Consider the following 27,567-nt stretch of genomic DNA (forward strand, 5'->3'; position numbering starts at 1 on the left):
ACTCTTATTTTGCAAGTTTTAAGTACCTTTCTTTTAATATAGTCAAACATTTCTGTGTAATGAGGAGTGAACTTTTTGACTGTAAAAGCTTGAAACAAAAACTTGTCCAGAAGAAAAAATATAGGGATGATTAAAAATTCCTGTTCTTTACTTTAATGAACTCAATGTTAAGCTTGCGATTTGGCAAACAGGAGCAGTATTTAAATAACACAGCCCACTTGTGAGGCCTGTGAATGAATACATACCCATCAGTTCACACCCTGATACATATTTCCACATCATGTATTCTGATATACTGTAGTACCAAAGTCACAGGACCCGCCGGCATCACTTTTGGTGGATGTTAGACGAGGGAGGGGCACGACAGACACAAAAGTGTGTGATGACACAGGAGGAATGATGATGAAATAAAGGATATTGAAATGAATTTTGTATAAAACACTGTAAGACTTTCTGTAAATAAATAAATTGGGGAGAAAGTAAACAAATGAAGACATGGTAATAATGGAAACTCAAATCATAAAAACAAACAAGACAATGATTTTAACACAAAAGAATTTATTTCTGTGTTAAGAAAAATCTTGAAGTAAGACAAAATATGTTTCTATGCTTGTGGAGCACACAGCCATACAGTACGCCAACACTCATGCAGCTAGAATGAGAATAAAAGGACAACAAAATGGCCGCCAAACAGAATGCAGTACTAGTCTTATAAATACTGCATAAATTAAATAGAAAACTCAAGGTGACATAACTCTGTGGAAACACTCAGATGGTGTCACAAAAAAAAACAAACACAAAAAAAAACCCAGAATACAAACATGTAAACATACACAGAGGAACAGGAAAAAACTGGAACACAAATGTAAATCAATGGCAAATAAGTTACATTCAAATAAAACAATAAATGTTGTGAAATGTCTCTTTTAAAGCTAGACTCCCCAAATGCAGGTCACAAAAAAAAATAAAATAAAAAAAATAAAGCAGTGCTCTACTTTTTATCCCCCCCTGGGTCAAAAATACAGTTAAGATTGAGCTTTCCTCTTTTCACTGTATCACAGCCTCCTCTGTAATCCTCTTTAACATCGATGGCTCAAATGTCCTTCTGTGACATGCAGGGCTCTTTATATATATATATATATAAAATCAGACTTCCCTTACAAATGTACACATCTTTAAATCTCTACATATATGTAGGTCACAACTGCAAATTTCTACCTTCATTTGGTTCATTTGACCTCATTTGTTTTCAGTCATCAAATTCACATCGACTTGAGATGCTGCAGTTTTCAACCTGCATCTTTAAAATGTCAAGTTTCTTTCTTGGTCCGACTGATCTGTTCTCCCATATTTGTTTTTTCTTTTTTTGTTGTTTTTTTTTTTTTTTTAAAGGGTCGCTTTGTGACAGTGCAAAATTAAACAGATGTCTGCTCTTAAATCTATCTTCTCTTCATTTGATTGTGAATCTTTCAATCTTTACTTTCACATTCAGTAGTTTTGTCAATCTTTGGACTTTATAAATTTTAGAATTGTCTCAAAAGATTGTCTATATGGCTTCATATAAATTACAATGAAATATTAAATAGGTTTATTATATCATACTTTTACTATTCAAAGTATATCCTGTTTTCTTATGTTTCTACTATAAATTTAAGATATGTTGCCACACAACTGATGATTAACATTCGTGCAAACGGTTGTTGTAACTAGGCACTCAACTGGCTGTAGATTATATGATTATTAATAAGAAAATATCTAAATGTTTACATGGTAAATCATAACTAATTATCACATAAAGCACGATAAAAATAGTTTATCTAGCTAGAATATGAAAGATGATTTCCCAAGCTGTAAATTAAAAAAATTTACAGCAGGTATCATTAGTCTAGATTATCTGTATAGGCTTTATAATCAACCTACATGGCCCCACACTTTATTATTTTGAGTCCTATAAAGTAAGACCTTATTTCAACTCCCACCTCTAAACACAGAAACCATTATTAAATGATATTGCTTGTCCTACAGTGGTCCCACATATTTCTGCACAGCTGTTTATTGCACTTTTATACTGATTGAGAGCTAGTGTTCAGGGTGTTGTTAGTGAAATTATTGGGGGTTTTTCACAGTATTGAGGTTTGGGGAGTGAAATTATAGCCGTGAAGCTATGCAACACTGTAATATTTGTTCTCGGCACTGACGTCACAGTGCAGCCTATGAAATAAGAACAGAAAAACAAACGATTGCACAAACATGGTCTTAAAAATAACCATAAAAATATTTGTCTTACAAATTAAGAGCAAAATAATAAAATTAAAGAAATTTTAAGGAACTTTTACAAAAAGCACAATAATTAAATGTTAAAGCTTCACTGGGTTTGGTACAGTAACCGTGGGTTTAGCTGCATGTTTACGTCCGCAGACCCCCACTGATTCAACAGTATTTTTGGAAAAGCTTCAACAGCCAAAATTCCTTTCAGCCAGAGCACACAGACGTACAGATGTATGTGTGCGGGGTAAAATACACCTCATCTTTAAGAAATGTGACCAAAAACCAGTTTGGGAATTATGTAACAAGAGAGACACGTGGGCCCAAATCAAAAAGACACACAAACAAATGGTTGACAAATGGAACATAAGAACGTGAGCACGATCACGCTCAGACACATAAACCGCCAGCATACTTTTCTCGCTCTTTCTTTCAATTTGTCTCACACTCTTGCTATCTCCATGGCCGAATTTTCCCCCTGACAAACCTTCCTGATGAAGTTCGCCTCAAACCGCACTCCCACCTCGCCTCCTCACGAAAAATCCTCTCCCTCTCCTCCCTCTTCTGTCTCTCCCTCTCTCTCCTCCTCCTCTCCTTCAGTCTCCTCTCTCTGACCTCCCTCGGCAGCAGTCGGGGCAGCCTGCTTGGGAACTCCTTCTTCAAGAGGCCCAGGGTTCTTAATTTGATCCGGACACTGGGCGGCAGCTTTTTAACCACCTGTCTAGCTAGTTTTAACACAATGGAGTTAGCCAGGTCTGCCAGGACCCCAAGGGGCCGTCTACTGAAACGCCTCGCCCAGAGGAGGCCCTTGGCCAAGGGAGAGGTGTTAGTGCAGCGAGCCTGATTCTCTAAAGGCAAGCTCTTAAGGGAGACAGGGATTTTGGACTGGCGTACACCCCAGTTGCGCCCTGCTTTGGGAAACATCTCATAAAGGTTACGCTCTGCCATACCGCCCAGGACTGACTGACACATGGCAAAGAGGGGCCGGGGCAGGCGGAAAAGGAAACGCATGCACAGGCGGTTGACTTTGCGGGGTGCGCGCTGGAGGAAGTCGCGGGCCGGCCTGACAATCAGCACCACCACCAAGTAGAGGGAGAGGAAGAGCGAGGGAGAGCTGAGGAAGGAGGCTGAGATCAAAATCATGGGGATGTAATAAATCCCCAGACTAAGGGAGAGTCCTAGACTGAAGAGGCCGCTGGCCCAAAGGCTGAGCGACAGGTAGGTGGAGAGAGACAGAGAGCAGCAGGAGCGAAGGAAGAGGTAGGAGAAGAAGAGCGCCAAGAGGGCGAGTTCAGCAGAGAGAACAACAGAGGCCACTGAGGGCAGGGGCGGCGAGCGACGGAGGGAGAGGAGGAAGATGGTGAGCAGCAGCAAAGTGAGGTTGGAGGGCTGGGCAGCAGCTGAGAGGGAGAGGAGGAGGCAGATGGCGTGAGAGAAGAGTGACGGGAAAGACGTTTGGGGAGGGGGGGGTGGAGGAGTTGGAAGGGCGGGTATGGGCTCCAGCTCCTCTGGAGTGTCGGGGAAGTAAAACTCAGATAACTCATCGGTGTCTCGCTCGCGGACTCGTCTCTTTTCTGGAGACAGAGAGGAGAAGAGCTCTGACGGACAACCATCGGCTACACCCCTGCCCTCTTCCTCTTCTTCGTCATCATCGGTGTCTAGATGTGCAGTTTTACTATGACCGTCATCATACTCCCACTGAACTCCCTCTACTTCCCTCACCTCTGTCTCTCCTTCCCTGATTTTCCACTCCTCTTTCTCATCCTCTCTGTCTTCTTGTCCCTTCAGTTTACTGTCGTCCTTGTCTACCTCGTCGTTCCTCTCAACCACTGGGACGCTCACACCCTCTTCCTTTTCTACTCTTGTAAAAACCTGTGTTCCTCCATTAAGCTCATCCTCAGCATCAAATATCTCTTTGGCCTTCCTCTGCTTTTCTAACTCGCCATCCACCTCATCCTCCCCTGCGTCCCCCACCCAGCTGCCGCTCAGCCCCTCTGTTGTCTGGCTCTCTCCCTCCTCAGGAGAACCCTGGCTCTGGGTGCTGGTGCTCTCACTCACTTTGAGGCTCTTGGGCTGTTGGCGGACCTCCACGGCATGTTTCTGACGCAGCTCCTGCTCACGCCTCTTGTTATACTCCATCTGGTTGGTGAGCTCTGTCTGGTGTTGCGTGCGGATCAGCTCAGCCCGCGTATGCTGCACCAAACCTAGCTGGCGGAACTCCAGCTCCTGAGTGGACTCGTGGTGGCGCAGCAGCATGGCACACTCCAAGTCCTTCAGAGTCTGCTTCTTGTTCAGTTCCTGGTTCAGAAAAGAAAAGGAAATGAGAAAGAGGCAGGAAGGCTGTTGTAATATTGTGAGGAGAGGAAATTCATCACTGAACAAATTTAAAGATAAATGTGAGGTTTTCACACACAGACTATAATTGGGCTGCCAGCCAACGAATGAGAGGTGTTAATTAAACTCTGTGGTCATTTTTGAGGATGTAGTTGTTGTATTAGAGCGCCTTACATTGAAAGATGTTTATAATTTTTTGCCATTCCCAAAATAAGATTGTCAAGTATTTGTTTCTGCAACAAAGTATAGTTTTGATCCATGAGAAACACTGAAAACTAATTCCACCTTTCTGTCAAACTCTTATTAAAAAGAGCTAAATGCTAATATGAGCACACTAATATGCTCACAACGTCAATGCTAACATGCCAATGTTTAGCAGGTCTAATGTATATATTGTTCAACACCTTATTTTATGGTGTTAGCATGCTAACATTCATTAATTAGCACTAAACATAAAGTACAGCTGAGGCTGATGAGAATGAATTAAACCATATTATTGGACAGCAGTGCATGAATGTCTGAACCAAATTTGATGGTATTCCAATTAATAGTTGTTGAGACATTTCACTCAGAACCATAAATGTTAACCTTGTGGTGGCGCAACAGAAAAACTCAAGGGATCACTAAACTGAGGTAGCAGCTACAGACAAGAACATACAGTATTTATGACAACCTGAAGCAGGTCTCACTCTGTTGGAAAGGCCCAATAACAAGCATATGTTTTTTATTTTACTATGTAATAATATTGTTAACTGAGACTGAAAGAGTGTCTCTGCCTGTGTTGTCAACCATGTGAATCTGCATCACATATCAAACTCCACATTGCTAAAAAGAAAAACTCTAACAGGAGGACAATAACTATACAATACTCAACATGCTTACAAAGACCCTCTATGGTTTGTATCATAAAGATGGAAACTTGACATAAGAGGAAACTTGGAACAGTTATTTAAGTGGCTCTAGGAATCTGGCTGCACATTTCTATGTATTATACAACATCAATTACAGGTTCATTGATTTCTACTGAACTGCCTGCTTAAAATGCATTTTAGGAGAACTGAACTGTTGATCTGATGTTGATATACCCCTCAAAATAAAGGAATGATACCTCTCGGAGCAGATCCTGCTCCAGGTTGTGGCGTGCCAGCAACATCTTCCTCTTGTACTGGCGACACTGCAGCTCATAATACTGCCTCTGCCTCCGCAGCAGGCCTGACTCTTCCTCTGCTTGCAGCTGCTGCAGACACTCCTTCTGGTGCACCAACCACTCCTGTTTCTCCCGCTTTGGCGTTGACTGGTTCTCGTTCAGTTCCTTGAGTGAGAGAAACATGAAAAAATTGCACAATGGTATTAGATGATTTGATATGTCATCAAGCTTAAAGATCAACATTGTCTGTAAAATGTGTAATGGAGCAGAGATGCAAAACAGGAACATATAAGCACCTCTTTGAGCTGCTCCTTGCGCTGTCGATACTGTCGTTTCTGGGACTCCAGCAGACTGGTCAACTCCTTCTTTTGCTGGGCCAGTATGTGCTGCTGGAACTTCTTCTCCTCAGTCATGACTCCTTTAGTCTGGAAAGAAAAACAAAAGAAAGAGCACTTTACCATTTACTGTGAACCACACTTGACTATTCGGGTAAATTTCACATATATTCCTATCTCTTATTCATCCATCCCTCCTCCACTAGCTCACCTCCTTCTCCAGGATAACCTGATGCTTCTTATTGAGCTTTTCTCCCTCCATAGAGAAGCTGTTCCTCTGATTCTCCAGCTCTTTGTCCAGTCTCAGCTGGTGCTCGTCCATCTCTGACTTCAGCTTGTTCTCCAAACCCATCAGCTGCTTCTGGTGCTGTCGCCGCATGCGCTTGTACCTGTGAAGAGAAGCAGGACAGGAAGTTGGATAGAAAGAAGACACCGACACTATTTGACTGAAATATCACTGAGGTAAATCATGAGATGTCTTGTTTATTCACAGCTTTATAAAATGGGTACTGTAAAGCCTTTCCAAACTATGATCACATTCTACACAAATAAACCTGACTGGCTGATTTCTCTTCCTTTTAAAGCAACATTTACTTTTCTATATGTTTATTATACAACATTTTTATACTGTGAACTCTTACACATTCCTGGTCAATATCTTGTACAATTCCATAGCTCTTTTCACTTAGAATATATTTTTTAATGTATTCATGATATTTCACATTTTAACCGTAAATTTGTATTTATATAGTTATATTAAACCTATCTTTTGTGGTATTTTCCTCTTACTTAAGCAAATTTCTTGTATGTGTAAACCTACTTGGCAATAAACCTGTTTCCCATTTCTGACTCTGAACATAAGTCATACACTGCAGCCTTACCCAGACATCTGCTCTCTCAGGGCCGAGCCCTGCTCATGTTCCTGGATCTGACGAGTGACAAGTGAGGCTGTCCTGATGGTGGCAAAGTGGTCTCGGCCTCGACGACGCCTACCCCCTCCCCCTCCCCCTCCGCCCCCTCCCCCTCCTCCTCCTCCACCACCACCACCGCCGCCGCCAGCAGATGAAGCTTCTCGTTGTGAGTCAACCTCTGGCTGATAGGGGTCATCATAGATATTGTCATGGCTCTGTAGAAAAGGTGGAGGAGAAAATAGAAGAGAGAATGTGAGTTTTTAGACGACTAACAAGTAAACTGGGGTTTTGGCAAAGTTTTGCTTCAAAGCACTCAACAAACAAGATTAATGGATCCACTTGTGCAGTTAAACTACAAAAACTTAAATTTTGACACTTTTGTCAGGTGTAGTGTATGTGAACGTGCCACCATGCTTTGTAGCAACACGGTTATATCTACTGTTCATCTGCAAGTCTAAACTGCTGCTGCAATTACTTCGCTTTTCCTGTAGGTGACGCAGATGTGCGTGTGTAGAACTGGTCTGACAATGACAGAACCGCTTCCCCTGCAGTCTGCAGCCAATATATGGTAAAATAACTCCAGTATTGAAGAAAGGTAAGTGTAAAAAAACTTCTAAAAATAAAGAGAAAAGACCAAAGCAAGAGTGCATTGAAACAAGAGACAGAATACATTTGGACTGACCAGGGGCTTGTGTAGGACAGAGCTGTTAGAGGTGACGGTGTGCTCTCCCTCCTGCATCATGGCCATCTCCCCGCTGTCATCTGAGCCGTCTGCCAGGCTGTTGACCGAGCTGCTCTGGGAGCTGGCGCTGATTGACATGGATGGCAGAGAATGGGAGCTTTCCATGCTGTTGACTGTGCCTGTTCGCAACATATACTGCTCCACATCCTGGTTGAGAGGAAAAAGAGGCACTTTAGTCGAATAGGTTACTGGGAACAGTTCTGGGGAAAGATGGTGATTGAGGTTTAGTGTTTAGTTCGGTGTGTGTATTAGCGGTTTTCAAAGTACAAAAATGCTATGAAACACCTTTCTATGCAGACAAACTGTACACTCTAGAAATGTGCAGCCCAACATTTTCTAAATTCCTTCATTTCCTTTTGGGGGGGAACAGCCAACTGGAATTAGATGCTGATGGGAACAAAGCCCTTTGTATGGAGAGGAAGAGGTCCTACGTTCAGAATATTTATCGAGCAATACAATACAAAGGCAGGATGGATTCAATTACCAGCTGTTTTTTTTCTGTGCTGAGCTTCTGAAGGTTTTAGAACCTGCATTTCCAAATTCTCTTCTACGAGAAAAGGGTGAAGTAATGAACAAAACATGACTATATACAGTCTTTTCATTGATGCAAAGGGTTCTTGTTGCACGCTTGTGTCTAGCAGGAAATGCAATACATGGTGACACATTGCACCACTTTGAGGCAATGCAAAACCAACTCTCCCTGCAGCTCTTTCAGCCTCTTCCTCCTCTGATCCATTCTTACCTCTTCCTCATCACCTCCTTCTGGAGCGGGACCGTTGTGGGCCTCATGGAAGAGAATTTTCTTCATTTTCCGATACTGAAGGTTATCCAGCTCGCGGACAGCGTCCTTGGTGCGTGCAATGAGGTCCATCACAACTGTCATGGGACGCTCTCTGCATAGGAAATGGTGCTGGGGAGATGGATGGGTTAAGAGAAGGGGGACAGAAATGGACATAGACAGGGTGAACGATTCAATTATGACAAGACTCTGAAGGTCTGAGCTCAACATCCCCGTATGTTAAGATTAACAAATGTGAAACCTACACAAGAGTTGGGGTGCTAGTTTTGAAGCTGGCTGAATATAGACAAGATGTTGATGCTGAATATTATAATTAGTTTAAAAGAATTTATAGTGACAGGAAGGTGACATTGCTCGCATGCGTTAACTTCAGGCCTATTTTACTGAACTGAGGGGAGTGTGCAGTCTTGTCTCAGCTCAGGAACATTTTTAATTACTCAACTGATAAGAGGGAAAAATAACACTTCCAGAAATTTTCACCAAGCAACTGTGCAATTCTGGAAAATCTGAAAAGTTTATTAAGAATTGTCTATTTGGTGGAGGTGTCTCAGCTGCAAGTCAGTACAACAAATACACACAATACAAATCAGACATTGATAAGATAATAAAATGCATCTTTCTTTCTTTGTTTTTACTCAACTCAACTGACAAAAACATAATATATTAGAGCCTTTAGTTCCTATGATGCTTATGGTAATTATTGTTAGCTTCAGGTGGCTGTCCTGGCTTTTCTAATACAAAGTGACACATCAACTAAATTACTTTGCCTTGCTTGACTTTGAAAGCTCCTTGTTGACAACTACTGTTTATACCTCACACTTGCACCACCACTGACTACTTTGCTGTATCAAAGCAGGAAAATCTGCTTTAAAGTTGAAGAGTAGGCAAATTATTTGTTTTTTCCCCAAACAAAAACAAGCTGATCTGCTTGTTATGTCAGTGCATGCTTGAGCCAAAAGACAAATATAAACTAAGACTTTATAGTGTATTTAAACATCCAACAGTTGATTGTAGCTGGAGAGAAAGGGGAACACTTACATTTTAAAAACAACTGAATTAATTTAGAACATCTAGTGTCAAAACAGAATAAAACTTTATTTTTGAAAACTTTTGAACCTGATTATTGGTCATGAAAACTACACAGTAATATATGACTGTGTATGCAGCCATGTAGATGACTGTTTGTAGAACACAATTTGTGCCCTACACCAAATGTACATTACATTATTTTATTAGAAGATACAAATTATATTTTATTTGCGCAATTTAAACAAATTTCACAGCTCTTCTTACACAAGATTCCCTTTTGTTTGACCATGAAGCCAACGCCATTAACAATGTGAGAATCTACAACATCAAACACTTCTTTTGACGTCTTGTACCTTGAGCAGCACATCAGAGGTAGGTCTGTCCTGGGCGATCTTCTGCAAACAGGAGTCCACAAAATTGCGGAAATAATCCGACCTGAAAATGATAAAAATGTCATTATAAAGGCATCATTGACACTGTCAAATGAAAGCTGCTTGGAAGGGTTGTTCATTTGCAACAAAGATGTATAATTTATAATTTTATAATCTTCTTAAAGCTACATGATTTCTCATGGTAGAATATTCATTTTTGCTGTTATTACAGGATGTCAAAGCATTTCGCTCCACTTAAGACCCTTCAGATCTGTCTATTCTAATTTATGGTGTACTGGAACACAAACTGGTGTGAAACAGTGGTGCGACAGAGGAAGTGTTGTGGGTTTTGTTTACAATGAACTGAAATTATAAAACCCATGTTGTTACCATTCAGTGTGGGCTTTCATGATTCAATAGCACGCTATTGTTTCTTGTCTTCTAGGTGCAACACACTGCAGCTGCAAACTCTGGCATTCATTTCCCAGAGTTTCTTAATTTGTCAGCCAGTTTTCCTAAAAATCCATAAAATTCACCTCCCCCTCCTCGTAAACTCACTGATAATTGTATGTAGAATCATAAGATCAATTCTCCATTCTTTCACAAACATTATGTAGAGAGAGCCTCAATAATATTAGAAGCTCTTTGATAAAAAACAAAAAACAACATTTATAAAACAATCTCAAGCAACATAAAAATGGTCCACACTGCACATAAAATCCTAACTGCAAAATCAGTGTCCAACAAAAGTCTTATTAGCCTAAAAGGAGCATTTAGGAAGTTTCACCATCTCTCACCAGTGATTAGACTGCAACACAGGGCTCTCATTCTGGGCGATGTGGTATAAGGCACTCATAGCATTCATGTTGAACAGAGGAGGCTTCCTTTCCGCTACAGTGTGACAAAGCACAACATAGCGTGACAGAGACAGCGAGTGGCAGATAAAGAGCAAGGAAAAAAAAAAAAGAAGAAGAAGAAGAAGAAGAGAGAGGAGAGAGCAAACAAAGGGGTTGGATGCTTTCAGCTTTGTGAACACAAAAAAAACGCACTTGTGGAGCATTTTATGACCATCTCTTACCCAGCTCTATGCAGGTAATGCCAAGTGACCACACATCCACCTTCCCATCGTACTGACCCTCGTCCATGGCCAGGATCACCTCGGGGGCCATCCTGCATGGAGGAAACAACAAAGCATTCAGCCATTTCCAGCTCTTGTCCTTTGATGCGGGACCAACAGAGAACACCACCTCTGGGTCATTTCCAACGTTTACACCACATGAATAGACATGAACATTACAAGAAGGGTCAGGCTGCCTCATGTACAACGACAACAGTAACCAGCAGCTGCTTATAGTGAAATCTGATGCCCTCCTACACTTGACTGATGACCTGAAACATGTCCGGGTGATGCTGAAATGATTAACTGATTGGCAGTAAAATAATAACATTTATTGGTTCCAGCTCCAACGATGTGAGGATTTGCTGTTTTTCTGTTTCATATATTTGTGAGTAAATATGTGTCAATTAAAACATCACTTTGGGTTCTTATAACTTGAAATGAAATACTTGGGTACCTTGCAGGTCTAAGTCTGAACTCCATTCTGCATGCTTTGAATAAATCTGACTCTCAGGCAGCCGCCCCTTGTTGGGACCCTTTTTCACCTCAGAAGTGTGACGATAAATGAAGTCACAATCAGACACACAGAAGTGAGTAGTTGGATATTTTGAGAGCAGCTGGCTCTTGGGGAAGCTTTTGAATTCTGGCTAAAGAGTGTGATGGTGTTGATGCTGATTTAAGAGACATTTCACAACAAGGTCTGTGGATTATTCCATGTAAACAGAACACTGATTTTAACTTGATACTAAGTATTAGAAATTTAATTTTTAGATGGTTTGAGCAACACAAACATTCACCTCCAATATGTTTGGGTGCAAGCAAACATCTCAGCAGTCGAAATTGCAAAATCTTGGCATAAAAAACAACCTGCATGCTTATAAGCCATTAGTGGTATGAGCGGATTTGTGATTTGGGTTTAAAGGTAATCAATGACATAAGGTTTTCTGGGAAGTCAAAGTATTGATAAAGGAGGAAATAAAAAATAGCACATTTTTAAACTAAGAAAATTGCAAAAGGTGTTAAGTTGTTTTTCCTTTCAATGTGACTTTAAAAAAGCTCCTAGTTTAAGAATATTGTGATATATAGCCAGATTATACTTTAAATTGGTCTTGGTGCATCTTAAGGATATATAGATGATAGACATTTTTTAAAGCGGAAACTATTTGTAACTGATGAATATGGACATGAAGAAGGCGTCACAGTTTGGTGTAATTCCTACAGATTTACAAAGAGCGACTGGTCTCAAACTTATGATGAGGATGATTCTGTTATGGCTGAAAAGCTTGATGTCTTACCAGTAAGGCGTTCCCACGAAGGAGTTGGCTGGTGCAACAATGGAGGCAGAGCCAAAGTCTCCCAGTTTGACCTGGCCTGGCTCTGTTAGCAAGATGTTTCCTGCCTTCACATCCCTGAGAGAGAAAGAGAGAAGTCAGATAATAATAAAGAGAGAGAAAATGATGAGTCAGGAATGTTGTGAGGATGACAAAAACAAACTGGGAGATATATGTATTGTTAGAGGCTTGGGAGTAGCGAGATGAACTCAGATGTGTTGCTGCACAGTAAGTGAGCACAAACACTATTGCATAAGCTTACTGCATCTTAGGCAGCACACTTTGCGCTTTTTCTCCCCCATATTCGTTTTGTCTGTTGTCTGAAGTGTGGGGGAGGAGAGTCGAAAAGATAGTGAGATAAGGAACGGGGGGGGGGGGGGGGGCTTACCTATGAATCATGTTGTGAGAGTGAAGATACACCAGTCCCTGCAATGCACCATGGGTTATGGCAGCTATTTCCACTTCCTGGAGGGGTTTCTTGTGGACTGGGTGAAGACAGATATCAGAGGAGATCAGGCTTTGGGTGTTAGATGACTGCATCTATGCCAACAACCGATCAAGACGTGTAACTCACTCGTGTTTCTTTATTATTCATTTCTCATTTTTGACAAATACTTCTTTCCTACTTACCTTCTAAAAGGTCAGAAGCTGAGCCCAAGCAGTACTCCATCACCAGCTAGGAGAGAGACACAGTGAGTGTTTAACTGTAGGCTATTTTAGGGAGCCTCACCCCAAGAGCACACACGCCGTTAAGGACTTTTTCACACTCGCCCCGTATGGAGAGATTTTTTTTTGGGACCTGAGGTAGTTTTCCCTGAGAGTTCAGTACATTTATATAAGTGTAAAAACTTGTCGAACTGAGGAACAGCACAGAAAAGCGTTCTCATGTCCGCATCAAAATGGAGGTCTGAGGTTTGCTCCAAGTGAGCACTGGAGCATCTGCGGGAGTCTGCAGCAAACTGCTCCACACACTAGAAGTTGATCAACATGACTGGCTGAATATGTCCTGTTAGGGTCATCTGTCATTATGTATAGTAAAAAAACTGTACTGTACATATCAGTGTATGAACACACTTTGATTGGAGCGATTACTTCAATCATTGTGGTGCGAATGTAAGCTCTGACAATGTTTGTTGGGTGAAAACCATCTTATTATGAATCCTTTCTAACAAGTAATGCACCTAGTTTGAAGGTGCTACCAAATGATGTCACTCCCAGACATGTGCCAAGATGGACGCCTCCAGGCAGAAGACAACCTGGAAGACCAAAAATGACCTTGCACAGAGACGTGATGGACAAGCTAGCCACGATTAACTTAACATGTTGCCAAAAATAGTAAACGATACAGAGCTCATTGTAGCTTTATGTCCCACAAGGGATGAAGAGGATTAAGTAAGGAAGTACACTCCCAGGCTAGACTTAAAAAGAAAGTGTACTACTAGGACTTAAGTAACAGCATCAATGAGAAGCATCCTCTGTGCTTACAAAATAATGCATTTCACAAATGTGACATAAATGGCCTGCAGAGCTGCTGTAGATGTTTACTGCACAATCTATTTATAATTAGGATGTGAACCATGTCTGAAAACACTCTCACCCATGCTGTGTGCTCTCTCAGGTAGCAGCCGCGGTACTCCACAGTGTTGGGGTGGCGCAGTTTCTGGAGGAACTTCACTTCCTTGATGATATCCTGCCATTTCTGAAACGTGAGCAGGGTCACGATGATTAACGAGCAAACATGACAATCAATAGATGAAGCATTTAAGAGGTGCCGGCTCCTACCTCATTGGACTGTTTGCCACTATAGGACATCTTCTTGATGGCCACCACCTCATTGGTGCGGATGTCGTGAGCCTAATGTGGAAAGGTTGGGGAAAACAGATGATTAAATTACTTCAAACAGCCTTTAGTTTTCTTTATACAGAAGAAATGTTGCCTTGTACTTTTAAAAAAAATATTTTTTTTTTTTGCAAGTAGCTCATTCCAGTTTAGTTTAAGCATCACTGACAACGCCAATGCAACATATTCTCAAAAGATCCTTGTAGCGCTGAGCTTTATCAGCCATTTTAACATCAGAAATCACCGTTATATAAAACAAAGATTTCTGCTGAGCCTCCTTCCACTCCTGCCCTCTCCCGTCCCTTCATCCATGACTAGCTCCTGTTCACCCTTCATTAAACAGGGCTTTTCATCCACCACTTGTGAGTTGTCCTTTGTCCATGTTTTTTCTCTTCCCTGCCACATTTCCTCTTCAGCTGATAGGTTAATCCACCTTGTGTTCTTATTGGTAGTACCATCATTATCATCTTCCCTCCTGTCTATCAAGAGACATCATCACGCTCCCCCTCGTCTGTCGGGCCTTCTCCTTTGCTGTGCTTACTTTTTTTTTTTTTTTTTTTTGCAAATCAACCTCTTTGCCTCTGGCTACATTCATTACAGTGAGTACATTTCAGTGATGGGATCTCAAGTTAAATGTGCAGCTTTTTCGCATGGATAGTGATATATTCATTACATCTATGGTGTTTTTTTAATTTTTTTAACCACATCAGTAGAGCAGAGTATTGTGACATCAATCTTACAGCGTTAGAGCTGCTGCAACTATCAATCAATATCAGGGCTGCAATCAACAACTATTTCCATCATTGGTTGTGTTTTCATTGAATCAGATATGTTGATTTTTTGAGAAGATACAGTATGTGAGGAACTGACTAATCAGTTTAGCACCAAACGTCTTACAGCGGCTCCGGCTCAAGGGCTTGTGTTCCTTATCACGTACTAGTGGTGTGGAATATGGACGAAAAGCAATACTGCAAAAATCTGAAATCACTAAAGAGTAGAAAGTACCAAAAGTTGGAGAAAATCTTTCAAAACACTTTCAAGATCTTGTCTGCGAATGTATGTTACTGAACAACAACCATTTTTTGTCCTTACTCCAGAATTCAAGAACAAGATCAGCAGAGTTAATTATCAGACACTCATATCCATATTTACAGATGTATTGTCAGCAAAGTTTTAGCTGATAACTAAACTTTACTGACATATTAAAATGACCTGATTGTAATCATTGGTCAGTCACCAAATTTCCATGCCTAATAAATATTAACATTTCATTTTCTTAAATGTTTAGTGTGTCCATATCATTCGGCAAGCTGACAGAGATGAAAGACATATAATTTAGACCTACAGGAGTCGATCAGCATCTTAATTTAAGTTAAGTTAGAGGCTATAAGGCCAAGGAAAGTAACTCACAAAGTAGACTGCTCCGAAGCTCCCATGTCCAATCTCCCTCAGGTCTGTGAAGAGCTTCTCAGGATCCTCCCTGCAGAACAGCTCAGCCACCTCCGGGTCCTTCAGGCTCCCGGCCCGCACACTCGACGGCATGGCCAGCGCCTGGTGAGCACGGAAAGGGACACACTGTGTGAGCGCCTGTTATTTGGAGAGATTACCAACGTCCATGTTGTGTTGGAAACATGAACTGCCCTGGGTATATGGTCCAGTCTGTCACATATTGCAGTCCCAGCGTCTCTCTGACAGTCAGAGAGGTCTTTTCTAACATCACTGATATGTTATTTGGATTTTTAACACCGAGTTACATGCTGTAATGTCAAAGGGCTGCTTGTACTGCTGATCCCACCAAAAATCAACACACCGATCTGCAGCTCAAGGCAGCGCTCACTTTTCCAGCCTATAACGTCGAGCCACTTTGGTTCATGTGTAAAAAAGAGAATCCTGTGCTACATCTGTAATTAAACTGTAAGAACACAAAAATGCAAATGTGATTTGGCAGATGTAGATGAAAAATATCAGCTTCAAATGGCCACCCACCCATTCATCCATCCATCTGTCTCCCTAACAGACATGTAAGGCTGAAGAAGAATACTGGCAAAAAATAAGCTAGTTTTTACAATATATAATGCGTTTAATCTAGAAAGGTCAATACCATTATTTCACCAGATACAGTTTATGTATCTACTAACTTCTATAGCTCCTAATGGAAAGGAGAAGCTGTTTTTGAATACTATTGTCTTTATAGAGAACAGCAGATGTAGATTTCTTTCCTCCAGAAATTCTTTTCTCTTCCTCATTTTAAAGTAAGATTTAAAAATTCTACACAAACTCTTATATTGTACATGTAGTTTGCTCCTGTTGTTTTTTTTATTGTAATCCCCTAATAAAATAGCGTCTGTGCTAGTATCCTGGTGTGTGCTGAAATACTTTTTTGATTTTCTGTAATTTGCCCTGCGTCAGCAGGCACCCAGGAGAGAGGCACTGCTGTGCACAGGGTATCTTCATTTTTTTGTATAAAATGTAATAAAATGTATATAAAATATAAAATGTAATAAAATGTCAATAAATAGTAAAAAAAAAAAGAAGAAAAAAGCCTGTTATAATTTCTCACTGTCAAAGATGATGTCTTCAAATGTCTTCGTTTGTCTGCCCAACAGTCCAAAACCCCAAAATATTCAGTTTGCTACAATGTATGACAAAGAAAATCATCTAATGTTCACATTTGAGAAACTGAAACCAGCAAATCAAAATAGTTGATTAATTTTTCTGTCAATTGACTGATAGACTCATCAAATAATCACTGAAGCTCTAAATGTCATTATATACTAAACAGAACACCTCTCTATCGATGACTGTGATGGGTCCTTCAGGCTCCCTGCACACACATTCAAGACATGGCCACCGACAGTGTGCGCGCACGTGTGTGTGTGTGTGTGTGTGTGTGTAACCATAGGAACTAAATGTAAAATCTCAGATGGACTAATCTGTTTGTCTTTAAACTTAGTTATGACAGCACAACCTGTGCTTGTTTTAATTTTCTAAGAAGCAGCGGAGTGGTTTATATAGTTAACCATGGTCAGTGTTTCCCCTATAATAGTACAGGCCTGGCGGGCCGCCAGGTCAACGAGAACCCCCACCAGGCCAAAAAATATCTTTTTAAATGCCAAATATCCATTCATTTGAAAATCAATAGCGTTTGGGAGCCTCTGAGCAGCACTGTTTCGAAACGCCAGTCAACATCTGCGTCACTGCTCGGGAAACTGCAGGTAGCGTAGCTCTTTTTAAGGAATAGAACAGCGAGTGAGTGGTTAAGCAAGACAGCGGACATCAGAAAAGTGACGGTGAATGTGAGCAGAGCAGACGAAAAGTTTAGCAGTAAGGCCGTATTCAGACCAAATCAGGCGGTGCGGCGTTCAGCCGCAGGGTCAAGCGCAGGTGTGTGGGGGTGTGGGCGTGTTTATTTGTCCTCCAGAACGTAACCGCTGTGAAACAATCAGAAAATAACTTTTTTTGATCTGATTCATTGGCATTCTCTCTACCAGCGCTCCCTCTCTTCATTCGCTCTCTAGCTCACTCGACCACTGCTGCTCTCTCTCTCTTTCTCTCATCTTTTTTTACAGTACAGACTACAGTGTGTCAGTTAATAAATGCTGCGGGGGGGTTAGCTCTGAAGTTAGCAACAATGGGTTAGCCTAACCTGACGACGCTAAACAGGGAAGTAGAGAACGGAGAAACGTGTGGCTGCAAATTTGATGGCTCCAGGTTCTCAAATGTCAGAATTTGCTGCTTTTCATGGTACTTTCATTACAGTAAATAAAAATTTTGGACTGTTTGTCAGACAAAAAAAGAAGAACACTGCGATGGATATTTTTTGCCGTTTTCTGACGTTTTATAGACCAAATTATTGATAGAGAAAATAATTAGCAGATTAGTACACAGGGTGCAAAATTAACTTTTTTTTTCCACTGGTCAAATGGCGAAGTGAATGTTCAAATTTGACCAGCCACTCAATAGATTACCATTCTTTTTTTGGCTGGTGAGTGAAGCAAATCTACCAGCCCCTTGCATATTTTACCAGCTTTTGGCCGGTAGCTGGTGCTAATTGTGCTCTGTTAGTACATAATAAAAAATAATCGTTAGTTCTAGTCCTAGTTGACAATAAAACAAAATATTGTTCAGCCCAAGAGAAATATACCAATGAAAAGTTAGATCATGGTCATGAGGAGAAATCATGAATCCAGCACTAAAGGCTTAAAGAAAGACATCTCTCTGAAAAACAGCAGGAAAAACTTCACAAGATAAAAGTAAACTGCCAACAGGTTTAGCAGGCTCATATGTGCAAACAGAGTGACCAAAATGTTAAACCTTTGTTTCTAAACCACAAGAACCTGTAACCACTACAGAGTTGGATGTCTTTCTGAAAAGCTAATCAGATGTTCCTGACCAACAATGAGTCTTAAATGGAAAAAACAGAGCCAAAGGAGCGGTGTGTGTAATGGGAAGAAGCCATGAGGGCTAACTTAAATACCACTTTAAATTTCTGTAACAAATATGTGGCTAGTGGAAACTCAGATCAGGCTTTTAAAGACCCATCACTGAATTTAATATCATAAAAAGTGATATTCCGATAAAGTACCCCCACCCCCCGCCACTCTCACCCAGTGAGGATCATTTAATATTAACTATCCACCTTATACCATATCTGGTCTGTTATTTTTCCAACATGATACCCTTACAGAGTACACAGCTGTATTCAAGGCTTCCTTAAAATTAATAGAGCCAGCCTGTTCAGCAATGACATTAGACAAGTGATTAGCTCTGCATTAAGAATATATAACCTGCATCATAGCTGTGCTTTAATGGTTTCATGTGGTGTTTTGTTTAGCGTCCTACATGAAGTACATGAAATACACCATGAGACAATTGAAACTTGTCAACTTCCACAATCGACAAGAACAAGTTGACTTCATCTATTACATCAAAATGGCTTGGTTATAGTATTTTGTTTCTAAACTGGTTTATATGACATTTCCATTTCATCCCCATTACAAATCCCTATTAAATACAGTATAAACTTTATTTGGGATTATTAATTTATTGTCCTGGAAAGTCCACACAATATGTTTGCTGTTACCAAAGGCCTGTACAAAACACATACAATTTTACTCATAGTAAGAGCCTTTTAAACCCTATTCCCCATTATTTTGGATGCAAATTCAACCAGCAACATTAAGAAAATACTTATTTGCAAACTATATATATATATGTTTGTTAAATTTAGTAGATTACCATTACAGTCTCCCATTTTAAAAGGAGGGGACAGATACTTAAACTACTCCAAAATATAAATATAGTAATTATACACAGTGTAGCTTGAAAGTGTGGCTGTGCTGCAGACTATGAATATGCTCATTTATGTGATGCATTGACCAGCCTGGCAGGCGATATCAGTATATCATGGAGTCATTGGGATTTTGAAAAAAAAAAGGGGGTGGGGGGTTAATGTGGAAATGCAACACATGCTCCATATCTTAAAGTGGTCTGTATCTACACAGCTTGGCATTCATGTCCTTATTCACAAACACTACAAAATGAAAATACACGTGATGAGACGTTTCTTTCATGGTCAGTTTTGCTGCCGTTAAAGAGGAAGCAATGTGGTTCCTTTTGAAAAATGAGAAGTTCTTTAAATATTGCAACCAAGCCTGAAGCGAGCTTTCAATCCACTTATTACAGGAACCCGATCCATGTCATAAGTCATTCAAGACAAGCAACAAATGCCGTTATGTGGTTTTCGCCAAGATATTAACTAAACTCAATTTTATAGGGCATATTAATGAAAACAAAATACACATTGTCCTCAGCTGGTGAGACAGAGGAGTAACTGTTACAGTTTTGACCAATGTGCAATATAATGTATATTTGTACATGTTGTGGTATATAATGCACACTGTATATATTTTAACTTTAATTCGTCTCTCTCTCCCTCCTCTCTCTTATTATAGACTCTAATTGGAACTAGAGCTTGAAGAAGCCAAATTTTACTGCCTTCAATGTTGCCATCTTCTGTGCATGTGAAAAAAAAGCTGAAAAAAGCTGAATCTTGAATCTTATCTGATGTATGTTTGCTATGAGTATCATGTACAGTGTGCATCTCAGCTGAGCAAGCCGGATGGCTTTTGCACTTGGCTGGTCAATTAGGCTAATCTTTGCTCTGGCTCACCAAAGAAATGCATTCAACAGTAGTCAACAACAACTCCCAAGGCTGACTGGGTGTTCAGGGTGCAGGCCAATGACAATGTCAACGTCTCCAACATCTGCAAATGATGTAGTCCATTATTGCAGCTGGGCTTTTGCCTGCAGAGGAGGATAAGAGAGGCGCACTCGGCTGCTTTAGCACACTGAATGATTTATAACATGTCTTACCGTGGCTTTTGGGATCCACTGTAGCTAGCTGTAGAGCTAGCTGACTGGCCTGGCTGGAAATTATTGGTCTCACTCCTCTTTCCTCGGCTCTGGTGTCTATTCAACACGAATAAACCACATTCTGTCTGTCGATGGTTTTACTCGGACTCCTCTCCATCCTTACGCTCCCAGTTAGTATGGACAGCTAGCACGTCTGCACGACATGACACGAGTAAAAGTGCCAGTCAATTAAAGTGACAGCTAGCTGACTGCCGCCTGCCAGCCAGCAGAGAGAGAGAGTCTCCCACAGAAACCCACAGGCTGGCTTTAGCTGCTGTTAGCAACACCGCTAACTAAATAACGTCACGCCAGGAGCTGCCTGCGACGTTTTCAGTGGGGACTTGATTCATTAATTTCAACTGGTCCGCTCCGTGCTCCACTTTGCGCTGTCATTACGTTAGTGTTGTCGGCGTATTTCATCTCCAGTTCGTGTTATCCCCCATTTTTACTCGACTCTCGTCCGTTTTTTTGTTCAGGACTTCATGATGGCGGAGCGGGGCGGGGAGCCGAAAGGAAAACGGAAGTGCTCTTCTTCGACGTTTCAGAAAGCGGGCAGGCGAACAGCGACAGCGCGCCAAGCTGCTGGTGCAGCAGAAAGCCCCAACAAATACATTACAAAATTGTGCAATTGTGCAATTAATTATTTTATTTGTTTACGATGCAATACAAGTGACAAACATGCAAACCAACAAAAACAAACAAACAAACAAAAACTTATGACACAGCACAAGTCAAGAGGGAGAACTAGACTCAAACAAACCGAAACAAAACAGAAAAAACCATCAGCGAAAAAAAAGAAGGCATGATGTTTGGCTTAGATGTAGGGTAGGTGTGTGTGCTTGTGTGGGTGGGTGAGAAGGTTTGTGGATATCAATAACTAATGTGATTTTTGTAAAAATGGGGAACTAAACATTTATTTCATGAATGTCAGTATACATGAAAAAATTAAGCTGGAAGCCAAACATGTAATACTATGCTATGAAAACAAAACCAGAAAGTTCAATGAACTGTCAATTTATTAACTTTACTGGGGAAATTTCACATCCATAAATCCAAGTTGAGGTCTCACCCATTGTTTGAACCTTTCATGATTAAATTTAGAAAGTATTTTGAGTCTATCCAACTTATAAACAGTAAGAAATGTGCACATGCAGTTAGTATGCTCCAAGTTTATTTTTCAAAGAAATCTGATTTTTATTGCCCACCTTTTCTGTTATTTTATATATATATATATATTTTAAATTTATTTCTATTATTATTACTTTTACCCTATGTCCTGCATGTTGAAAGTATCAACCAACTGAAAGTGAAGTCATTCCTGTTATGTTATTTTTATTTCATTATGATGCCTAATTGTGTTCTGTTATCGTCTTAATGTCACATGCTGTAAGTGATGGTTTCTATAAATAAAGAGATGGGAACAAAATAAAAATAAGTTACAAAAGACAGAATGAGAAACAAGCATACATCATTAACCTTATAATTATCTAAGCTAAGTTTCATATTCATAAGTGTAATGTTGACAACAAAAAAAACTCTCTTCTCAGTTTTCATAAAGAATGTGAGCAGAACTTACAGACCATCTTGCACTGATAAGAAGGCTGTAAAAACAGTTAATGAGCGTATTGTTTTTAATGACTTTATTTAACTATATTCTGCTGTCATATCTATTTTATGTATTTTTGTTTATTCAATATTTTCATTCTTTATTATTATTATTTTAATATTTTCTATTTCTTATGTGTTGTTTGTGAACCCAACTGGCGTTTATTCCCAAGAATGTGCCTCATGTTCATTCATGTACTCAATAAAGTGGAGAGAAAAAAAAAAAAAAAACATCCCCCTGCACTCAAAAATGTGTTTTGTTTATTCTTCCTACAGTTGGATGTTTGAGCTTCACTGTGCAGAATGATGTATGTGCAGAGTTAGTCCGTTGCTGCCAAATCTCTGCAGACTAGCCTGCCAGGGCCAACTTCCAGCTGGAGCATCTTCACCTCCAACTATCCTGGCGTTCAGTGGAGCAATGCCACATACTGGAAAAGAGATCAGTAAGGCCAGACTTCAGAAGAACACATAAAACACATTCCAAAAAGTAAAAACACTTTGTCACTGAAACAGCAGATCAAAATTGTTTTAAGGCTAATAAATCTCATTACTCATTAACAGTTGCACATAGAAAACTTTAGTGAAATGCAGATGAAATGTAGAATCTGAAGTGGAAACTTACCATCAAGCTGAGCATGTGATTCTGGGAAAAAGACAACACAAATGGGTCGTATTAATCTGAGTGGACCATTTTCAAGCAAATACCAAACAAAAACACACTATGTTCAGCTTGTGTTCTCTTACACAGAGAGTAAGTGTGCCACCTTAATAAAAAAAAGTCCTCCTCCACTCAAAAATATGTTTTTCTTCTTGTTCCTTCAGTTGGATGTTTGAGCTTCACTGTGCAGAATGATGTATGTGCAGAGTGTGAGACTAAAAGGCTGTTTTCAAATTCATCTGCTGAAGGTGGAAATTTTCTCTGTGCTTGTTGAAAAACAATTTTAAGTTGCGGGCCTACGAGCATGATTTGTGACATCACAAATGGTTTGGAAGCCAATCCTAAACCAATATTCAACTAGTGACGTGAAAACTTGAAGCCTCCAGTGCACAAACACTGAAAATGGACTTTACAGTGAAGTAGGAGACATCTTATGTCCAGTAGTTAAACTTTTGAGATGAAATATATTTACATATTCATAGATTCTGGGATTTTTAATGAGGGAGAAGATGTAGACGTCATTTTAAGGATTTAAACATGGTAATAACACTTTTTTTGTGGATAAATCCAAATTAGACACAAATGATTATTCAAAGTAGAGTGTTTTATATACAGCTTAAAACATGTCTGGAGGGAATCTTTAAACTCAGCAGTAGCCTCAGTGTTGAATGAAAATAAACAGCTATGGCCACATTTTTAGTAGAATACAATTTGGCAGTGAACAACTTATCACTATCTATCCATGTTCTTTGTTTCAGGGTTTGTCATTTTCACTTTGATGCTTGACTTGAATAAAATTTAAAACACTCAAGGAGAAAAATGTCCCCATGTGAGATATTTTAACTGATTTATATTCTGTTGGGTAGATTAGTCTATATTAAAGCATCATATTTGGTAAATGATCATATCCTTTGTATATAAAAACTGCATCTGCAAAATAAGAAGTCACCGAAACTGTTAGATAAAGAAATGTATCATTTTGACATCTTAAATATAGAAGAGCTCAAGTATAAAGTGGTATAAAATGGGAAATCATTAAGTGGAGTACAAGTACCTCCAAATTGTATTTATAAGTACAGTTATATAAATAAAATAAATACATTTACTCTTCACCACTGATAATCATCTTTCTGCTGAACAAATGAGTTGAACGATGAGTCTGCTTATAGCATGGATGTATAAAGAGAACTGTAAAGAATGTAGTTCTCTTTATACATCCATGGCCTATCAACCTATCAACGACCTCCCCTCCTTGGGCTCTGTGTGTTTGGCTCCACCCCCCATAGCCATATTAAATTAATTTAATTGATATACACTCAAATAGATATAAATTGATATAAATTAATATAAATAGCTAATTATTTAACCCATTTTGCTGTTATTGTGGCTGCCTCTACGGCTACCGCCGCCACAGCATACTATCAAACAAGACTATTATCATTATTACATTATATTATTGTATTGTTATTATTATCATTATTATTATAATAATTATTGACGCCCTGGCTTTTTCTTTCTCCCCTTCCTGTCTCTCTCTTCTTTTCTCACTTTCATTCACTCACCCCCCCTTCCCCTTTCCCACAATCAATCCATATTGCTTAGTTGCTTTCTACATTTAATATCTTTTTCATTGTAATATGATGTTGTCATTGCTGTTGTTTGTCATTATTTTTGTTTGTTTGTTTATTTGCTTGATTTGTTGTTGTTTTTTCCTTTCCACTATGTCTTGTCAACAGTATCACCAATAAAAAAACAAACAAACCTATCAACGACCTGATACTCAACACCTCTGAAACAAAGGAACTGATCATCAGCTTCAGGAAACAGAAAAAGGAACCTGCCCCCTCACACATCAGAGGAGACAAAGTGGAAAGAGTGACTAGCTTCAAATTCTTAGGCACACACATCTCCCACGACCTCACATAGACTATAAACACAACCTCTCTGGTGAAGAAGGCACAGAAACAGATCTACTTCCCAAGGACACTGAGGAGAGCTAACCTGTCCTTCTATCACTGCTCTGTTGAAAGCATACTAACTTATAGCATCTTGCACAGCTGCACTGTGTCTGACAAAAAAAACTCTTCAGAGAGTCATCAAATCAGTACAGAAATCACCAGCACTCAGCTACCTTCACTTGAGGACATATACAGAACCCCATGTCTACATGGGGCCACAAACATTGTCAAGGACTCATGTCACCCAGAAGACCACCTTTTCTCTCTGCTGCCCTCTGGAGGGGGCTACAGGTCTACCAAGACCCACAATTCCAGACTTCTAAAAAATGTTTACCTGTTTTTGCCATCAAAGAACTGAACTGTTGAATAACTCAGTGAAGGACTGTCTAATATCTCCCGGACTAAGTACAACAATAGAATATACCACTGAGCTGAACTCTGTCCATATTTCTGGAACTAAATGCAATATATAGACTATTTTATCAATTCACATTTTTTAAATATATTCATACTTTTTTTTTTTTTTATAGTTATTTATGTGTGTAGTCTTAAATATGCAGTGCATATGTGTGTGTTGATCTGCTGGAGATTCTGCTGCTTGTGTTTTGTTTTTATATATATATATTCTTTATATTGTACAGCTGTGCCATGATAATGAAGGCATTCTATTCTATTCTATTCTATTCTATTCTATTCTATTCTATTCTATTCTATAACTGAATCTAATTTGAATATCACTGTGAAAATGATTTTAAAGGAAAGGTGTTTTCATGATTTGGCTTTCAATATCTTGGCCAAGACATGCTTGAAAAGGAGATATTTAATCTAAACCGGTTAAATAAAGGTTAAATAAAAATATACATACAGCTAGTAGCTATATATCTAAGTTCACTTTCAACACCTGTCCTCCAGAAAGGACCACTAAACTAATACTTTGTCTTTGCACAGATGCACTGGATACGATTGTAATGAAAGTTTTAGGAGTAAATCATGATTGTCTGATACTGATGTAGACCATGTAACTGAAATATAATTGTCAATCTGTGACAAGTTGGGGTGGCTTGTAATGTTTAGGGTAAACTTTATTCAAATAGAGGGCTGGGGTCTGTTCTGTATTCTTCTGTATGAAAGTGAGCAAGACAAGAATTTCTTGAATGAAAAACAAAATTTCTCCAAATTATTAGAAAGTAAACTGTTCTCAATGATGTCATCATAGGAAATGATTTCTACGATGATTCACCGTCTGACAATAAAACACACAACCAGTTCAACTTGACAAAGTGACACTAGAGACGATAGTGACGGAAAATATCTCGACAAATACAAACAAGGCAGGAACCCATCTGTTTTAACAATGTTTGGGATGACAGATTATCATGTAATCCTTGCTCAGAAATAAAGATGCCGTAGATTCCTGTTGACTATTTCATGATGCCTCAAAAAATGAAAACAAACCTGCCTTTTTTTGTAAAATATAAATTCATGATCTAACAGCACTATCAGCTATTTTGCAAACTGCAGTGATTTTGATTTACCAATGTTTATCTACATAGAGATTTGCTTTATCTTTAAAATTGTATATTTGGAAACCAAACAAAGAAATAACCGAGGACTTATCCGACTTATTACTTGCCATAGATGACCAGCATATAATATACAATACAATATACAATTAATCAGTAACTATTTTCAGTTATTTATCAAGCAAAAACTCTGGTTGCAGCTTCTTTAATGTGAGGATTTGCGGCTGTTTTACAGCAGTGTAAATAGAATATATTTGGGTTGTGGTCTGTTGGTCGGACAAAAGAAGACATTTGAAGACATCGCCTTGCACTCTGGGGAATTTACGGATATTTTGTCTTTTTTTGCCATTTTATAGACCAAATGAAAAATAATCTGCAGAATTATCAATAATAATAATCATTAGTTGCAGCCCTAGTGTACTTATTTTGTAACATGCCTTTAATGTAAAAGTATTTTAAAGTTGTTTCATGTCTTTATGTGAGGTTGGTTTGATGGCACACACACATACGTGTCATCACAATCACACATATGTCTTGTTTGGCCCAGCCTTTGCTCTCATAATCCACTCAGTGTAATCTCTATGGTGTGCACTTTTAGCGGACACACCACACACACACACATAACCGATATAATGGCACAACATCGACCACCTTTCTTCTGCACCTTTCTGCACCATCCTCAGTTAATGTTGAAGTTGATGAAGAAAGGACGAGCAGAATCTTAAGCCTTTTACAAAAGGGAGGAGAAAAAAAAAAAGATAATAAAATTGTTACTAGTTCACATTGCATAGCCCAGCGGATTATGCTTCTTATGCAAACAGATTTTTGATGAATTTACATAACAGGGAAGCAGGCAGAGGGGAAAAGGTCAGAGCAGATGATACACACCATACCATCAAGACCCGGGCGCTGAATTGTTTCAGCTCAGCCAGTTAATTCAGACTCAACATTTACATCCTTGTTTCAGGAAGTATAGATTGACCCAACAGAGGACATAATCCTGGACATTGTCAGCAGGTCATTGCATAGAAGATATAATCCTTTTTTTTCACGAAAATGTAACCAATACTCATGCAGATTATCACACACTGGGATATTAGCTGTAATCGGCCTGTGACTCTTTAATACATCAAAAATCTGTTTTATTGCCATGTCTTTGAAAACAATAGGGGCCGAAGCAAAGGACACT

At 39.5% G+C, this 27,567-nt stretch overlaps 1 protein-coding gene across 2 annotated transcripts in view; it reads right to left on the reverse strand.

The window, feature by feature from the left end:
• taok2b (TAO kinase 2b) overlaps nt 1-21,157 on the reverse strand; it is a 29,992-nt gene extending 8,835 nt beyond the window's left edge. The window contains exons 1-17 of one of the 2 annotated variants that reach the window (XM_067575481.1): nt 20,596-21,157; nt 15,631-15,771; nt 14,164-14,235; nt 13,979-14,080; nt 13,012-13,057; nt 12,770-12,866; nt 12,346-12,459; nt 11,012-11,103; nt 10,731-10,824; nt 9,916-9,997; nt 8,477-8,644; nt 7,675-7,881; nt 6,963-7,207; nt 6,293-6,470; nt 6,043-6,171; nt 5,708-5,911; nt 4,324-4,563 (exon numbers count right to left, since the gene is read on the reverse strand). In XM_067575481.1, coding sequence (XP_067431582.1) covers nt 4,324-4,563; nt 5,708-5,911; nt 6,043-6,171; nt 6,293-6,470; nt 6,963-7,207; nt 7,675-7,881; nt 8,477-8,644; nt 9,916-9,997; nt 10,731-10,824; nt 11,012-11,103; nt 12,346-12,459; nt 12,770-12,866; nt 13,012-13,057; nt 13,979-14,080; nt 14,164-14,235; nt 15,631-15,762 — 2,202 coding nt within the window. In that variant the 5' untranslated portion in view covers nt 15,763-15,771; nt 20,596-21,157. Of the gene's footprint in view, nt 1-1,003; nt 4,564-5,707; nt 5,912-6,042; nt 6,172-6,292; nt 6,471-6,962; nt 7,208-7,674; nt 7,882-8,476; nt 8,645-9,915; nt 9,998-10,730; nt 10,825-11,011; nt 11,104-12,345; nt 12,460-12,769; nt 12,867-13,011; nt 13,058-13,978; nt 14,081-14,163; nt 14,236-15,630; nt 15,772-20,595 lie in introns of those variants that run through there. The other variant, XM_067575480.1, reaches the window with a different exon arrangement.
• Between the last annotated feature and the right edge of the window lie 6,410 nt (nt 21,158-27,567).

This window comes from Thunnus thynnus, chromosome 20 (genome assembly GCF_963924715.1).
Source record: "Thunnus thynnus chromosome 20, fThuThy2.1, whole genome shotgun sequence".
Classification (NCBI taxonomy): Eukaryota; Metazoa; Chordata; class Actinopteri; order Scombriformes; family Scombridae; genus Thunnus; species Thunnus thynnus.